General features: G+C 37.4%; 1 protein-coding gene across 1 annotated transcript in view; it reads left to right on the top strand.

Annotated features, from left to right (window-relative positions):
* The window catches only part of NLN (neurolysin), a 143,354-nt gene that overhangs the window by 35,612 nt on the left and 88,649 nt on the right, over positions 1 to 19,093 (top strand). The window contains exons 2-3 of the mRNA XM_044657715.1: positions 7,049 to 7,308; positions 15,172 to 15,320. Coding sequence (XP_044513650.1) covers positions 7,049 to 7,308; positions 15,172 to 15,320 — 409 coding nt within the window. The remainder of the gene's footprint in view (positions 1 to 7,048; positions 7,309 to 15,171; positions 15,321 to 19,093) is intronic.

Below are 19,093 nucleotides of genomic sequence, written 5' to 3'. Positions count from 1 at the left end.
AGAAACTGAAATTTATTCCTTTATTTTGGCCCTGCCACATGACTCATTCTTTATTTCCCTAATCCCCTCCCTTCCTTTCATGTACTTCCCATGTTATAATGTAGTCCTCCAAAAGAAGCATTTACCTGAAGGCAAGGTATCAATCACCAGGTTCTGTCCATAATGCCCCCTATCTGCTTCCTCACTGTTACTTCTACTGAATTTCTGCCTTCACCTCATCTCTGTGTGTACATTTAGAAAGAAGTCTCTAACTAGCCCTTCTGTTGCCATTGCTGTCTACATTCATTTCTACATGAATTCTACATGAATTCTGTTTGGGATATCTAAGGAACAAGTAATCTCTTCCTTTCTAATTTTCTTTCTAAAAATGTTTCAAAATCTTTTTTATTGCTGAATATTAATCTTTTGTCATATGTGGTTAATTTAAGTTCAGATTTAAGGGGGTAGGTTATCCTTGAGTACCATTGCTTTTCAAAAGATTTTCCAGAGAAATAATTAATGTTTGGTTAGACATAGTTTTATATAAACATATATCTTTTTTGTCAAATGATGCCTTCTCAATGAGGGTTAAGAGATTTGCCCAGGGTCTCCATTTCCACACCTGGCTTTCTATCTAAGCCACCTAGCTGCCCCTTTAATAAATGTTTATTGAATTTGTTCCATATCATTTTATTCATATCTTTCCTTTTTTAATCTTCATCTTCATCATTTCTTATGGCATGAGATTTAATTATATAGCTCAATTTCTTCAGCCCTTCCCCCAATCATTGGATACCTTCTTTATTCCCCTTTTTCTTTTTGCTGCCACTGTGTGTTACAGCGAGTATTTTTTCATATGTTTTACCTTGCTTTCAGTATGCCCAGTAGTGGGAATTGTGTTTTTCATTTTTCACTTACTTACACACAGCTATAGATACTTTCTACCAGAAGCTCTTTGTTTTCCTCTTAATTAGTACTTTGGTGTGTATTCCTTGGTGAGTGTTCCCATTAGTAGGATTACTGAATCAAAGAGATGTTTTTGTTTTATGGCTTGTTGCGTATTGTAAGATTGCTGCTGTGCTTTATTCAGAATGATCAATTTTCAAAGTATGTACATTTTTTAGTACCTCATAGATGCTTAGCTTACAGATAAGGCACAAAAAAAAAAAAAAAACCCTATGGATTTCTTCATTGGCCTTCAATCACACACCAGCATAGTCAAACCCTGGGCTTCATGAACATATCATGAAACTACAGTGCTTTCAAGATCCTGAGTTTTAAATTTGTTTTCTCCAGCTACAGCCTCTGATCCTCTCACCATCTCCATTTCTTCATTTACATTCAATCTGCTCTTCTCCCTGGTCCTGAGTAGAGGCAACCAGGTGACACAGTAAGTAGATAGTGTTCTGGGACTAATGTCAGGAAGACCTGAATTCAAATTCAAATGTTGCCTCCCTCTTTCTGAAAGTGTGACTGTGGGAAACTCTCTATATCTCTAACTGCCTCAGTTTCCTCAACTGTAAAATGAGGATAATAGCACCTATTTTCTACCTTCTAGGGTTATTATGAGAATCAAATGAGATAATAATTAGCACTATTCTCTGCACTTAATAGGTATGTAATAAATGCTTGTTTCCTTCCTGATATCTATTTTCTTAACTCTTAGGATCATATATTTAGAACAGAATGAGATTTTAGAGGTACCTGAGTCCATCTTCCCCTTCCTCCCCAAATCCTATTTAATCTGCTGGATCCTAATACACAAAAAGTTTGTTATCCCACAGCTAGTAAGAGCTAAGAATGGGATTTGAATCCAGGTCTCCCTGAACTCAAGTTCATTGCTCTCTCTACTAGGCCATGCCTACTCCTTCCTATTCTACTAGACTCTCTCTCTCTCTCCCATTTTGGCTTTCTTTTCCTCTATATCCAGCCTTTACATCTCTCTGAGTCATAGTTCCAAATTGATTTTTTCTAGAATGGTTGGACTACTTCACAGTATCTGTTGTTTCTGTTTTTCCATAGCCCTTCCAGCTCCTTTTTTGTCAAATTTTGCCAATCTGATGAGTCTCACTTCTTCCTCTTCATAGTTATTAGCCTCCTTCAAGGCTGAACTCAGATGCTGCCTTTTCTGGTTCCCCCCATGCTGATCTAGGTCTCTCTGTCTCTTTCTCTCTCTCTGTCTCTCTCTCTCTCTCCCTCCAATTATCTTTCCTTCAGTTTTCTGGATGCATGTTTTATCCCCTTGAAGAAGGTAGGGAGAGGCTTTCACTTTCATCTTTGTTCCCTGGTGTCTTGCACATTATAAGCACTGAATAGATATTTGTGGAGTTTTTACTGAATTTGATTCAATTGGACAAAATTAAGGCAATTTGGAATAAAGACAAAGAAAGACAGTGTCTTATCTAAATTTTAGCTCTTCTCACTCCACTCCCAGTACCAAACAACAGTACTTTTGCATTTGCATTTAATAGGTGCATGTTAAATGCTTGTTTCCATCCTGATATCTATATTCTTAACTCTTAGGATCATATATTTAGAACAGAATGAGACTTTAGAGGTACCTGAGTCCTCACCTGGCTTTCTTTTCCTCTATATCCAGCCTTTGGTGGATTCAATTGATTTAGTTGCATTTTCTGCCTTCAAGGAGCTTATAATAGTATCTGAGAGAAAAGTTGTAGTATTCATGAACTAGATAAGTGTTGAGTGAGTCTCAAAATGTCAAGAAAGGCTTCAAAGAGAAATCTGCATTTGAGGTAAACTTTGAAAAAAAGATTAGGTGGAAAAATTCTGAAATCATAATCTTCAAAACATTCTGCAAAGCACAGTAAGAGAATCAACATTAACTCAGAGAGCAGCTGTGACAAGTCACATGGCCAAATGAGATACCCCTGCAACATCTTCATTAGCTAAAACTTAAACAGCCTGTCTCTGCTCTAGAGGCACTTCATTTATCTTCTGCAAGGCCAGAGGCACCATCCGTCACTATTCTTTCCCATAAATTTTGGAGAAGATTCTGCCATTTTTCAGGGTTAGAAATAGCATAATGACGTGTATGTGGGAATGGTTCATACAGTGAAAACAGTTAAAAATGTCAGGGGAATAAAATGAACAGTTGGTAGGACCTAATAATTTTTAAGAGAGAAAAAAATCCTGTTTAATGTAACTTTGAAAATCATCTATTTACCAAGACTCTTGTTTTCAAATCATCCTTGTATCCTATAGCAACCCAGAGGGTCACACCTGTGCTCTTTGCGTAGCTTGTAGCAATTAGGGTTGGCAATTGGAGGAAGTTGGAGGAGTGATGCACAGTCTTAGCCCTATTCCCTGCCTCCCCAGGGCACTAAGCACAGCTGTTTTCCTGACTTTCCCTATGTATCCTAACCCAGGAGATATTCAGGGAATCACAGCAAAATTAAAAAAAAATTTTTTTTTTGTTTAAATAAACAGAAAGGAAGGAAGGTAGGAACATCAGGGGGAAGTAATGTGCCAAAGGAATAAACTTGAGACAAGAGACACAAACAGGTGGAAGTGTTTTATATAGAAGCTTCACTGGACTGCTTTTTTTCCCCCCTCTGGCACATTTTATAACTGGAAGTAGAAGCTCTTAAGGGAGATAAGCTCAGGCTTTTACCACAAGAAAATTAGAAAAGGAAAAATGAGAAAGAAAAAACCTCAGAAGAAAGGAAGAAAAGTTTTTTATGAAGATAGAAAATGATTTCTTGTCTTTGGGGGTTTGGTTTCATTTTTTAATCTAGTAACTCACTAGGGCAGCTGGGTGACTCAGTGGATTGAGAGCCAGGCCTAGAGGTGGGAAGTCCTAGGTTCAAATGTGGCCTCAGACTCTTCCCAGCTGTGTGACCCTAGGCAAGTCACTTAACTCCCATTGCCCATCCCTTACCATTCTTCTGCCTTGGAACCAATACACAGTATTGATTCTAAGACAGAAGGTAAGGGTTAAAAAAAAATCTAGTAACTCAGGTGAAAAGTGCTTCCTAATTTGATCCTCATAAAACTCATTAATGAATTCAGAAAGGCACTGCTTTTCAGATATTAAAGTAATAAATTCAGGAATCTTCATTCCTGAAATGAAAGGAATAAATTCATTCAAGGAATAGATTCAATGATGAATATAGTATAGTCAAGGTGGAAGTAATCATTCCTTCATCAGTATATCTAAATAAAAATCAGATGCATGCGTCATAATCAAAACAACTATATGGTAGGAGTAAAATTGCCACAGATGGAGGCTGTCCTGGGAAAGTAAGCCTAGACAGTAAAACTTAAACTCCTAGAATGAAATGTTGCCCACATAAGACAGCACTTCCATCAGAATTACACATCATCTGTTTCAGTGTACATTCTTACTTCCCTTTCACTGCTGATGTTTTGTAAGTGACTCAGATAACTGCTGGTTGTAACTTACACTCAATTTCTTTTCCTTGCTTTAAAATTCCAAGAATCATTGTTGGTTTCCATAGAATTTGGTAATCTGTATTTGTGTTGAATAACTGTTTAACCTGAAAACAAACCTGTCCACAAATGGGTCAGTGGCTTTCCTTCATTTATGCTAAAGACCCCAAGCAAAAAGAAAGCTCCCCTTTCATAGGTTTCAGGGAGTAGAAAACAAAGAACAGAACTTGATAGCATCAGATTGAGGACAACATGATTCATTACAAAGCTGAGGTACAGGGAACAATACGATTGGTTGGAAATTTGGCAATGGAGGCTTGCAATAATCCCCCTTCTTCTCCCATGAGTCTAAGAAGTGCTCATTATTTGAATGCAGGGCTGAAGTAGAGGCCCAGACTTTCGTATAGCCAACCAGACATCCTTAAAGGATAACTTGGTGGAGTAAAGATATTAAGCCAGAGTCTCTTTGTGTTTATGCACATCTCTCTAGGTCAGCTAAATTCCTTGAAGCAAGAATAGATCCGTGATTAGCAGGCAAACTGGATTTTTTTTAACTTGACCCTTGACAGACCAGCTGAATCTCAGAACCAAGTTCAGAGCTAAAGACCCATGACTTAAGCAGTTACAGAACAAAAGCAATTAGTTGTAATTAAGATCAATAAGAAAATGATACAAGATCAATTCAATCTTCTCAAAATATGTACATGCCACAAAACTTTGAACTTAATCCTGTAAGCACTGGGCCTAGAATGTAGTAGGTGCTTTCTAAATGCTCATTCTTTCCCCTTCCCCTTGCCTTTACTCTCCTTTTTCATTTTCTCAATTGACCTAATGATTACTTGCAGTACCATTTAATAGATTAACCTGAATTAGCTTTTACAAAGACATAGTTATTGAGGAGATACAGCAAGAATCAAAATATAAACATATCCTGCCCCAATTGGTGGCACCTTGATCCCTGGGAAGAGTGGGTTTAAACAACAGCAACAAAAATGTGGCTTGCCAAGTTCATTCCTGACTACAGCATAGACCACAGATGAGTTTCTTACTCTTAGCTGTTATCAGTCTATTACTCTGCTGAGTCAAGCAGCTCTTTCCTCACTGGGTTTGGCAGCCAGCAAATGACCACAGAGTTTGGTTGTTGGACCCTGTGTGCTCTCTGGTTATTTAGAAAGTCACAGATATAACTGAGCATTGTATTTCCAGTATTCCTTCTTTTAAAGCAGGAAAGAATAGAACATCAGCAGAAGCAATAGCAGGGCCGTTTATACATGGTGCTATGTTGTTGATCAGTAGGAGAGTATTCTTTCTTCCTGGTATTCTTTCCTCCCAGCAGCTTACAGCAATGATAGCCTCTTCATTCAGACAGAGGGAAAGAGGGAAAAAGGAGGACAATTTACCCTCATGGGAGTTTTTTGATTGCATGCCCAGTTCAAGCTCAGAAACTAGTTGAAGAGACTTTTTTTTCCCACTCCTCAGTTAGCATACAGGAAGAAGTATTCAACAGGAATATCTATGTATGTTCCAAAGTCCATGTGAGGGAATTCTATCAGTCACAGCATGTGGTGCATGTTGATTAAGGCTGGGTTCTAATTGGCTAGCTCCTCAAATGTACGTATTAGATTGGAACTCAAATTTGAATTAGATCTAGATCTGAATTGAATTAGAAGAGAGACCTGTCCTTAAAACTTCCAGAGATGTGAGATCTCTGCCATGTGAGCATCTCCCTGTGCAATGGTACATGTATTACTGAACCTTTTTGATCCTGTCCTTTTCCCATAAATCATCTGCTGGAGATCCCCCATTGTTCTGGAGGCCTTCCTCTAAGTCTCTTAACATTAGGTGGGCACTAGTGCAACATAAAAACAATCCATTTGTTAGCCCTCAGCATTGCTCTGTAAACCAGCCCCCCCTTTTCCTGTCATTCATTTCTTTGATGTTATCTTTTATACTATCTTTCTCATGCCTGTTTTTATTGGTCATGAGTCATTTTTACACATCACGCATTTCTCCATTGCTCTTGAGTGAACTGCAATTTTGAGAATTCAGAAGTGATTGTGACATTCCAAGTTATAGAATGTATAGAGCATCATTGGAAGGATATTGATGCTAAAAAAAAAAATCTTAAAGACTTGAAAATTCCAGTCTTCGCAATGGCCAACTATGACTTTAAAAGACCTATAGTAAAACATACTGCCAACCTTCTGATAGAGAGATGATGAATTGAATTCAAGGTGAGGAAGAACACACATATTTTTGAATATGGCCAATCTAGGTATTTGTTTTACTTGACTCTGCATATTTGATCCACAGATTTTGTTTTCCTATTCTTCCTAATGGAAATACTCAGTTTATTTGGCATTGTTCAATTTTTTAAAAATTTTAATCATTGCCCTTCTTCCTCTAAAAAAATGTTTTTATATGTTTTACTTCTTAATTTAGATAGGTGACAATCATGGTTCCTTAGGTATTAGTATAATAAAAATGGTACTAACAAATATGGTATAAGGAAAAGGAGTGGAGTGAGAGATACTGGGTTCAAATCCTCTTTTTTTTGTTTGTTTGTTTGAATTTGAACAAATTGTTTAGCCTCTCTTGTATTTAGTTAGCTCTTATGATTCTATGACCTAATTGAAATTATTTCCTCAATTTTTTTCAGAGCTGGTGGTTCCAGGATTTTCATAAGAATGACATTAGGGAGAGAAATTATGTCCCCTCTTCAATTGAGGTCTTCATCTTCATCAGCCAAAAAAAACTTTTTGAAGTGGGATCTGTCACCAGAACAAATTAAAGCAAGAACTGATGAGCTCATACTACAAACCAAGGAAGTGTATGACACTGTTGGAATGCTTGATATTGGGAAAGTGACATACGAAAATAGTTTACAGGCACTCGCAGATTTAGAAGTGAAATATGCAGGTAAGTATCAGCGCATTAAGGCATGTTGTTATAGAAAAACAAACTATTTATTGAGACTATAAGGATAAAAAAAGATTTCTAATTCTAAGGGATTCTAACTCCACCCAAATAAAACTCCCTGGTTCCACAAGGAACCACTTCTCTATTTTCCCTATTCTACAATAAAACTAATACTATTATCCTTATATGAAGTATATAATTATAAAAAATAACAAAGGCTAGCTGGCTGAGCCTCAGCAAGAACCAAGTTAGGACTCTGAGCCTTAGCTGACTCAAAGTCCAAACCAAAGACCAGGTCTTTCTTTGGTCTTCTCAGATATAAAAACAATTTATGAAACAGCAATAGACAGTCACTAGTGTTTCCCAAGTTTGAAAAGGAAAATCATTTAACTCCTTCAGATTTTTCCCTCCTTTCCTTCTACCTCAGACAATGGGTAGAGAGAGAGAAGATGTTACTTGCTCCCAGGACTGAGAGAGAGAGAGAGAGAGAGCGCACACCCCCCTCAGAGTAACTGCAACACCCAGAGACTGTCACAGAAAAACCATTACCTCTCCCCACACACACAGTCAATATTTGAAACTGACACTGTCTCAAATCTGTTTAAAACTCCAATTCTTTCTCAAGCCAACTTCTCTATTTCTTATCTCTAAACTAATATAATGAGACTTAATTTCTAATATCATCCTTATACTTGTCTAAGGTCACACAGCTAGGAAGTATCTGAGACCAGATTTGATCCTGGGACAGGCCTGGCACTCTATCCATTGAGCAACCTAGCTTTCCCAGCATCATTTCCTAAGCATGATTTTTGTTTTCTTATTTTTTTTTTTATGTAGTACATATTTCCACATTTCTCATGCCAAAGAATGATTTAAAAAAAAAATTTTTAAAACCCTTACCTTCCATCTTAGAATCAATAAGGTGTATTAGTTCTAAGGCAGATGAGCAGTAAGGGCTAGGAAGTGGGGGTTATATGACTTGCCCAGGGTTACACAGCTAGAAGTGTCTGAAGTCAGATTTGAACCTAGGATCTCCCATTTGTAGGCCTGGCTCTCAATCCACTGAGCCACCAGCTGCCCCCTCATGATTTTTTAAAAAACCAACTAACTCCTACCTCCTCGTCCCAAGTTCCACATTCCTGGCCATCTCCTAGTGCCTTTCACCTCTGCAAATGCCTGATATAAGGTGTTGGGTGGCCATGATGTTGACTGCCTGTTTCAGCAGCAAGCACAAACTCTAGTTGGTGACCTTTGGGAATGAGTAAGAAAGGAAATCCTTTTCAACATTCTTGTTTATTTAAAACCATGTCTCTAAGTTTGTGCCTCTTATGTTACTGATTTGAGATCATGAGCCATTTAACTTCCCTGTTAATTTTTTAAGGTTAATGTCAAAAAATCCAATCAAAATCTTAATTGTATTATTAAACACATGCTTTTAAATGAATATTATGCATATTGGGCTTGATAATCTCTATTTTATTCTTCCTTTGGAAGGGAGAGTGAATTTATATTTAATCAGATCTTAATAACCTAATCATCACAATGTGGTGATGCATAGAGATGGCTCATTTACTTAGATATTTACGATGCTATTATAAAGGCACTAATAAGGATTGCATTTGTTATGTATCCAGACAAAGTTGTGGTTCTTCTGAGGCTACTAAGTGACACAGAATGGATAGAGCCCTGAGCTTGAGTCAGGAAGACTTGATCCAGACCCCAGATTACTAGTTTATAGGATCCAAAGCAAGTCACATAGCCTCTGGCCATCTCCATTCCTACAATTGTAAAATTGGAATCAGAATAGCATCTACTGGGGGCAGCTGGGTGGCTCAGTGGATTGAGAGTCAGGCCTAGAGACAGGAGGTCCTAGGTTCAAATCTGGCCTCAGACACTTCCTAACTGTGTGACCCTGAGCAAGTCACTTAACCCCAGTTGCCTAACCCTTACCACTCTTCTGCTTTGGAACCAATACATAATATTTATTCTAAGACAGAAGGTGTAGGAATTGAATTTTAGTAGTTTGACTAAAATATATGAAAATTATAAATAATATGGTGGTCGCTGATTTATAATATTATTGCTCAAAGTTGAAATGACTTTAATGGCTTTTATTTACGAAGAGGTGGAAAGAATGAAAGCAGAGAAATACAAAAGGGTAGAGAAGACATTAGTCTATTTAACTAAATATTGCCCCAGTGGCTTGACTCAGCCAGGACTTGTTGACCTTCAACCTGAATCAAACTCTCTCCAGAAGATGAGAAGGGAAAGCCAGCCTTTCACTCACCCAAGTTCCCTCCAAGAGGCAAGTCAAGACGATGACTCAAGTTGAAGGTGACTCCTGAGGCTGACTTTCTTCCTTGAGCTGACCTTCTTCTTGAAGCCTACTTCCTTCTTGGAGTCCACTTTTTAGCCCCAGAAATTCAGGGCCTTTTATAGTGGCTTCTTGTCCTTTCCTCTTTTCACAAGGGTCAATCACAGCTTCCAAGTTGCCCAGCACTGCCCAGGGAAGTAGTGTCTGTGGGATCCTCTTCTCACTTTCTGGAGGTATGAATTCTCATTAAAAGGGTTCAGAGTTTCCTGACTGAGTTTCTGAGGGTGTGAATTCACTATGTGATTTTCAAGTTCCTTTACCTAGTTCAAGCTTGTGTTGATTCAATCAAAAGGTAGACAAAGGAAGGTTAATCCTGTCTTAACAATCTAGTGAGGTACTAAGTAGGGGTACTTAAGTAGTTAACCAAATATTAACTCAGAATAGACAAAGGGAATAAAGGATTCCCTTTCACAAGTGAAAACTCAGAATAGACAAAGAGAGAAAAGAATTCCCTTTTCACAAAGATATGGGTTAAAAATAAATTTTGTTAGGTCATTTACATATTAAGGGTCACAATCTAAGCTCCTAATAAATAGCTCCTCATTCAAAAATCAGGTGCAGTGAAGACCTTTGCCTGTATTTCACTATGTGGAACCAATATCATTTTATTTACCTACTTCTGCAACTATGCCTTTGTAAAATAGGCCTATTTTAGAATGATATTAAAAGATTTAAGAAAATTCAGGGTCTTTTATATTAGGGGCATGGATGTGGGTGTTACAAAATTTTTGCCACATATTGACAACCCTACAGTTAATTATAATTGAGAAAGGTAGGTGAGAAAACATATTACTGGCTAAAATCTAGGTACTGGCCTATACCGTAATAATGGAGAATGTTATTACTATGCCCATTAATAAGATACAGCATGTATAATTTAATTTATGCCCTGGAAATAGATGATGATTGTAATGACATCACAAATGAGGAGTTGCTTTCAATTTACAAAAAGCAAAAAAATAAAAATAAAATTGAAAAATAAATTCCACTGCAAAACTTCACCAAATGTATCTTTACGATATTTTCCTGGATATAGTTTTGTTAGATGATATGAATCCCCTTTCTCTTCCAAAGATTATATTACACATGCAGAAGTCATTAGTAACAAATACTTCAAGAAACCAGTGAGTTTTAATGGTATATACTATAATCTATTGATTCTAGGATATTTCCTCCAGAAAAATAAAACCTCTGTACTCATTCTATCCCTCTCTCCTAATTCCTTTCTACCTACAAATATGTTCATATCTCTTTTCACTGTCCTAGGACCCTGATTCTCCAAATTATTCTCATTTTTCCCCTTTACCACCAAGCTCATAGAATACTCTACATTCCTTACCTTCACTGTCTAACCACCCACTTATTCCTTAACAATTTCCATTCAGACTTTTATTACTGTCAGTGTATTGAAACATATTTCTCCATAGTAACTGATCTTATCATCATATTCATTGTAGCTGGGTTGTTGTTTTGTAGTAGGGTTTCGTTTTTGTTTTTTCCAGTTCCTGTCCACTTTGATATCTTTTTCCTTGGTTTCCATGACATTGTGCTCTCATGGTTTTCCCATGTAAGTGATATGTGCCTCACAGTCTTTCACTGGATCCTCATCTTCTGCGTCTCTAAATATGCCAACAAAATTCTTTCCTTGCCTTTTTCCAAAGGCCAACAGTGAAAATTATGATGAAAGTTATGGTTCAGGATTAAGAAATAAGAGAAACCAAAGCCTAGTAGGAAAGTCAGAAATCTTACATATATTTCACAAATATTTTTTTCCTGAAGTGAATCAGAAAGCACTAGATATTGTGAGCAACCAATAATCTCTCTCTCTCTCTCTCTCTCTCTCTCTCTCTCTCTCTCTCTCTCTCTCACACACACACACACACACACACACACACATACACACAAAAGGAACTGATTATCTGAACAGACAGGAAACCACTAGTTAGTAACATGGAAGACATTTCTGAATCAACTGTCTGGATGTAGTCATACCATCACCGAGTGATAGCAGAAGTGAAAAGATGAAAAAGAGATAACATCTCTGGCAATAGAGCAAATCATATTTAAACAAGCTGTTGATACTTTAAAAAACTGGAAATAAGATAAAAGTAAAGACGTTTACCTTGATTATCATCATTTCTTCAAGAAGTTTAACTGATGGTGGCATAGTTCTTAAACAAGCAGGAGAAAAAGCCCAGAAGTTACTTTAACCCTCCACCTAAAAATATGTCTCTTTACAAGGAGGAGAGAGACAGTAGCCAAAATCAATGCTAGTTTAGAAAACAAGCTTAATTGTAATCATTACAGAGGTAGATGGTAGAAGATTCCAAACAGAACCTAACAGAACAGAAAAAAAAAAAGTAAAAGAGATGATGAGTCTGCCTAAAGCTGGGCAGGAGACCTAACTGGTCAAATAATTCAAAGAGCACTTATAGGTTTATTTAACAAAACAATTAAGGGTTAGAATCCAAGCTCATGATAAATAACTTTTCATCCAAAAATCAGATCCAGTGAAGTCTTTTGTCTGTATTTCACTATTGGTGGAAATTGTCTACACTCATTGACTCTACTTCCTCTCCATTCACTTCTCAACTCTTTGCAACCAGGCTTTTGACCTCATTACTCAATTGAAAACTGCTCTTTCTAAAGTCATCAGTGACCTTTAATTGCCAAATGTGATCATCTTTTTGAAGATCACGTCCTTTTCAACCTATCTCAGCCTCCTGCTTTTGGCACTGTTGACCACCCTTTCCTCCTCAATAATCTTTTCTAGGTTTTCCTGACACTACTCTCTCCAGGCTCTCCTAGCTGTATGTCTGCTTCTTGGTCTCCTTTGCTGGCTTATCATCTGTCTGATGAAAGCTGCATATGTTTTCCAAGATTCTTCCCTATCTCTCTTGGTGACCTCATCAGGTGTCATCTCCTTGCACATGACTATATCTTGATCTACATATACAGTTCCATTCTCTCCCTTGAATTTTAGTTCCATGTCACCAGTGGTCTATTAGACATTTCAAAATCGATATCCCATAGATATTTCTTGTACTCAATATATCTCAAACAAAACTAATTATCTTTCCCCCATGAACCATCTTTCTTCAAAATTTCCCATGATAGCATCATTTTCCTCCAGCCTTCTATACTTGAGATCTCTGCATTACCTTGGACTTTTCTCTCTCCCTCATTCTGCGTCTCCAATCATCTGTGAAATCTTGCTATTTCTACCTTCATGTCTCTCACATCTTACCCCTCACCTTTACTCCACTCCCACAACTACTACCTTAATTTAAGTTCTTATCACCCTGCCTATATTATTGCAACAGGCCTTGCCCATCATCATTCCAGTCTATCCCATGCATGGGAGCCAAAGTAATCTTCATTGGCTGCAGATCTGACCGTATGACTCCTCTACTCAACCAACCCCAGTGGCTTCCTGTTGCCTCTGGAACAAAACATAAGCTGTTTAAATACATCTTGGCCCCAATTTATCTTTCTAGACTTGTTGGACATTGTTCCTCATCCTGCACTCTATGATTTAGTCCAACTCACCCTTTCTCTTTTGCTTTCACAAAATACTCTATTTTTCATATTTATGCCTTTGCCCCCATCCATCTCCTGTGCCTGGAATGCTCTTCCTCCTTACCTCTGCCTCCCAGAGGCTTCTTCTTCCTTTGAGATGAACTCAAGCACCGTCTTATCCTGAATTCTTTCATGAACCCCTCCTGCAACTAGTGCCTTCCCTCCCAGACAACCTAAAGATGCTCTCCAACACTGTGCCTTGTGTAGGTCAAGATCCTACAAAAGTGACTGATACCATAGCTAAGAAAATGTTTGGCATTGAAGTGTTTTCTAAGGCTGTTGAGGTTATCCTATGTAGTCAAAATGGAAGAGGAATTCTTTATAAACACTAGGAGCCTATGATGACTTCTTTTTGTAAATTTGCAATTATAATTTTTTGTACTTGTAAATTTTATAAATTTGTAAATGATATGAGCCCTCCTTAATGAGATTCACAAATCACCCCAAAGAGATTTGCTTAATAATGAACATTCGCAGTAAAGAAAAAAATTACATAAATGATGACTACATAAAGCACAATTTATGACAGGCAACTGAAAGGGAATCCCATATATATGTATATGCATATGTACACATACGTATATGCATGTATATGTTTGCATGTTTTTTCTAGGACATAAATACAGGGGGATATGGAGTTTGACCTATAACTAAAAGGGAAGAAGAGTGTGTCATGATTCCCAGAAAACTCTTTGACACAAAACTCATCTTTTAATATCAACATTCTCCTGATGATATATTAATAAAAATGGATAGCTTTAAATATAATAATGCTTTCATATTTGCAAAGCACTTTATGTAAGTATTTTCTGTTTGATTTTCACAACAGCCCCAGGAGATAGGTTTTATTATTGGCCCCATTTTACAAATGAGGAAACAAATGAGGAGGCTTTATCTGCATCACTCAGCTAATAAATGACTGAGGCAGAATTTGAATTTAGATCTTCTTAACTCCAGTTCCAGTGCTCTATTCACTGAGCCACCTAGCTGTCTACAATTTTGCCCTAATGAAACTTGTATTAACAACTTGTCAAAAGTTCATTTCAGCCTTAAATTACAAAGAGTGGAGTAAGTAATGATTACCATTATCATTTAACAAGAAGCTTAACTCTTCTTTAGATTTTAGCTCCCCACCTAAATTTCAGTCCTACTACTACTACTACCTGTTGAACACCTGTGTTTGGCTATTCTTCTGTTACCTCAAACTCCAGATGTAGTAACTAAACTAATCTTTCCCTTCAAACCAAGTTTCCCTGTGGTCTACTGTCATTATCCTAATCAGTTATGCAAGGTAAGATAAAAATTAGTGAACCAAATACCCAGAAGTGATTAACCACTGAAGTGGATGAGATTGACCAAAGAGAGAGAATGTATATGTAGAAAAAGAAAAAGGCCCAGAACAGAATTTTGCAATGGTCCATGTAATAATTGATAACATCTAGCAAAATATTTCAGTAACCATATCTGTGACACCTCTTATGTTAGTCCCTGAATTTCCTACTACCTGTAATGTTCCAAGATGGACCTAGCAATAATCTCAGAAGTAAATACATTTGCAGTTAAGTAGAATATTATTTACTGGCCCCATGGAGAGATATGTAGCCAAAGATTTTCCCTACTCTCCCTAACTAGATAGTAAGCTCTTCAGAGCTAAATACTGACTTATATTCCTTTTTATCATCCCCAGAGCTTTGCGTAGTACCTAACCTTGGAAAGCACTAAATGAATGTTTATTGACAATATTCAGTACATTGAAATCATGTTCTATAAGTGGTTTCCTTATCATTTCAAGAGACTTCCCAAGTATATAAAATGACAAACATTAAAATAATAATTTATATTTGTAGAAAATACTTCAACACAACACTGGTTAGAGTGGTATGAAAATTAGTAATTTTCTCTGCCAACAGTGGAAAGAAGCATGTTGGATTTTCCCCAGCATGTCTCCCCTGACAAAGATGTACGAGCAGCAAGTACAGATGCTGACAAAAGACTTTCTCGTTTCGATATTGAGATGAGCATGAGAGAAGATATTTTTCGGAGAATTGTTCATCTACAGGTAAATTTTTTTTCATTGAATAGAAAAACCTCACACATCTGTAAAAACTATTTAAATCTTCCAATAAGTCTGATCTTCAGATGCTTTTAACACTAGACATAATTAGCTGTATTTGTGTTGTTAACTAAATTCATTCCAAATTGAGGACCAAAATTAAAACTGTACTTTATGCATGTATAACTGTCCATATAGAATCTTATGTAACAAGTTTGGCTTTTCTTTCTAATTAAGATCTTCTAACTGTAACTTATGTTTATTAGTTAGAATCCACTAAAACCTTGACAATGTCAATCTCATAGTAACTACATTTTACTTTCTGACTCTAATGGTGACAACCGTGTTGATATTGAAAGCTAGAGTCAATCCTGTATGTTGTCCTTACATTTTGCAGGCCTGGCGGGAATTAAGGATAATGAATGTTCTAGGTGGGTCTGCCTTCAAAGATATGTTGTTTTGCTTCCTAGCATTTTTATTTTTCATGTCTTTGCTTTTAATATGTAGTTCTGTAGTATTTCTATAGTTTGTTCAAAAAATAAAGGTGTTTTAGCTCTAAGTTTTTGTTTATTTTTGCATGTTTCTTTTGCAAGATTATTGATATTGTTTCGCACCCTTTTAACCATCTTGTGCTTAAAATTGATATACAACATTTATTTTATAATGTTAAAAAAATATTTTTCAAAATCACCTTAAAATCCTGAAATTTTTTAGATGTTCCTAAGGTTTATGTAGTATCCATTGTCCTATGTCACTCAAATATTTTTCCCTCTTTAAAATTCACCAGTAACCATGGCTTATGGTAGGTTACCCTTACCATGGTAAAATTAAATGAATGGAAATCTTATCACCAGTGCTATTGACCAAATAAATTCCATTTATTTCCTCTTGAACCAGATCGGACCTCCTCAAACAGGAGTTAGGTCTAAAATTGTGGTTGTTCCAAATCTTCATTTTCTATTTTATTCCATAATATTCTAAGTTCCTTTCTAACTGTTTTTAGAATACATATTGGTGTGTTTTAGAAGTATTTTCTCTTTTGTTGTTGTTGTTAAGTTGTGTCTGACTCTCCATGACCCCATTTGGGGTTTTCTTGGCAAAGATACTGGAGTAGTTTGCCATTTCCTTCTCCAGCTCATTTTCCAGTTAAGGAAACTGATGCAAACACGGTTAAGGGACTTGCCCAGTGTCACATACCTCATAGGTATCTGAAACTAGATTTGAACTCAGGAAGATGAATCTTCCTAACTCCAAGCTCAGTACTTATATCCACTGTGCCTCCTAGCTGCCCTAGGTGTTTTCACTAGGATTTCTGATTTCCTATGGTTAACTTTATTTCCAGTCTTCCTCCTAAATTTTGTTTTCTTTAAGTATATGGTGTTTCACAGGCTTCAAATTTCATTTATTATCATTATGTTCCTTGGACTGAAATATTTTTAACTATTATCCAGCTTTTGGTATTGGGGGAAATAGTTGTCTCTTTGGATTCCCTTGTGATTTCCTTTTTTTCCCCCCTTAACTTTTAGGGCTTGAACCTGTTAGTAAGGAAAGAATCAACTGAGCCCTTTTTAGCAAATTGTTCTTAAGAGTGAACTGAGGGACAGTTAGGTGGCTCGGTGGATTGAGAGCTAGGCCTAGAGATGGGAAGTCCTGGGTTCAAGTTTGACCTCAGACACTTCCTAGCTCTATGACCCTGGGCAAGTCACTTGATCCCAATTACCTAGTCCTTACTACTCTTCTGCCTTGGAACCAATATTTAGTATTGATTCTAAGACAGAAGGTTTAAAAAAAAAAAAAAGAGTGAACTGGTTATAAGGTCCTAGATTTGAAGTTATGACTGGTCCAACTTCCTCATGTAAAATGATGAAACAGGCCAAAAAAGGTGAAGTAACCCACTTCAGGTGGCTGGGGGTAGTGTCACAAGTGATATTTGGCCCTAGACTCTTAGACTCAAACTTAGTGGTTGTTATACTATGGATGCTTGAAGGGATTCAATCCAATAAGCCACCTTGGTGCCCCCGCTGGTTGATCTTTCTCATAAAGATTCTTAAATAAAATAAATAATTAAATTGAAATCAATTAAAATTAAAAATTATTTCTTTCTTATAGACATTCTAATCTGGTATCCAATAGGTGATCTGTGTGCTTACTCAGTTACTTGTTTTGTTCATCAAATTTTCCATTTTAAAGGGTCTACTTGCTACACAGAAACTTCTTTAGTTTTCTTTAATTATAACTGTATGAAATGATAAGCCTGGATTATCTACAAATGTGAATTTTCCCCTATATTTGCTACATCTAATAAAATCTGGTAAACACTTATTAAATGCTTACTGTTCTCTGCAGATATTTAACAAAAAGAAAGCGAATCTCTGCCCTCAAGTTGCTTACAACCTAAAAGGAGAGATAACATCCAAAAAGGAAACAATAAGGGACAGTGAGGTAGAGACCTAGGCCCAGAGATGGGAGGTCCAGGGTTCAAATTTGACCTCAAACACTTCCTGGGCAAGTCATTTAATTCCCATTGCCTAGCTTGGTGATGGCAAACCTTTTAGAGACAGAGTGCCAGGCCCTGCCCCTACCCCACCCTCCAGACTGAGTGTCATGTTCCTGCCCCTCCCCCCCCAACCCACCCAGAGGAAGGAGAAAGAGCTCCCATTGGACTGCTGAGCAGAGGGGTGGGGGATGTGAAACAATATCATCACACATGGTGGAGAGGGGGAAGGGAGCAGCTCCACCCTAGTCCCTCTGCCTTTCTAGTAATGAAATCTGGGGGTGGAGAGGGAAAGTGCTCTGCATGCCATCTTTGACATTTGTGCCATAGGTTCAACATCCCTGGCCTAGCCCTTACTGTTCTCCTGCATTGGAACCAATACACAGCATTGATTCCAAGAAGGAAGGGAAGGGTTAAAAAAAGAGTGAGGTCAGGGAAACAGTAGGGGGCATCTTGTTGCATGAAGCTGAAATCCAGCAGAGCAGCAGATGCCAAGAGGAGAGAGCTGAGAGTCTCCTAGGGAAGGCATTGGGAGGAGTTTGGTCTCTGCCCTCAATCAGAGGGGAGAGCTTGCTGAGGGAGTGATGTCAATCAAGGCTTGAGTCAGTAGCCTGGGCATGAGCTTAGCCCTGACCAGCTTATCCCAGAAGGGGCAGTTTGTTAGGTGGAGTTGAAAGGAGGTGGAGAGGCCAACGGTTACAGAGTGTTATCTCCCCAGAGCAGTGGCTACACTGCAAAGTAGGAGGAATTACTAAAAAATAGGCACTTAAAAACAGGATTATTTCTAGTTTTCCCTGTAGTATTCTAAGTAAAAGACAGCGATGGTAAAAATGGTACAGTAAAGCCTAAGGTGAATGGGACAAAGAGCATTTACCATTTTATGGAGTTCTCTTTCATTTTATGAAATTGTAATGAGGAGCTTGTGCATGCTTTCAAAGTCTCAGGATATCACTAATGTGAATTGTAACCAAATGTAGTTCAGTATTAGCCAAATTTGATGCAGAGTTCAGTTTTAGAGTTTGCTGCATTTTGGCTGGTAATCAACAATTAGAAACATGATCAAGGACTCATAAAACAAACCTGCTTTTAGCTCTCTTTACTTCCTTTCCTTTCCTTTTTCCTTTCCTTTCCTTTCCTTTCCTTTCCTTTCCTTTCCTTTCCTTTCCTTTCCTTTCCTTTCCTTTCCTTTCCTTTCCTTTCCTTTCCTTTCCTTTCCTTTCCTTTCCTTTCCTTTCCTCTCCTTTCTCTCCTTTCCTTTCCCCTTTCCTCTCCTTTTCCAAACTCT

This window comes from Gracilinanus agilis, chromosome 1 (assembly GCF_016433145.1).
Source record: "Gracilinanus agilis isolate LMUSP501 chromosome 1, AgileGrace, whole genome shotgun sequence".
NCBI classification, from domain to species: domain Eukaryota; kingdom Metazoa; phylum Chordata; class Mammalia; order Didelphimorphia; family Didelphidae; genus Gracilinanus; species Gracilinanus agilis.
The sequence above is the reverse complement of the archived record's forward strand: the minus strand, read 5'-3'. Positions and strand labels throughout refer to the sequence as shown.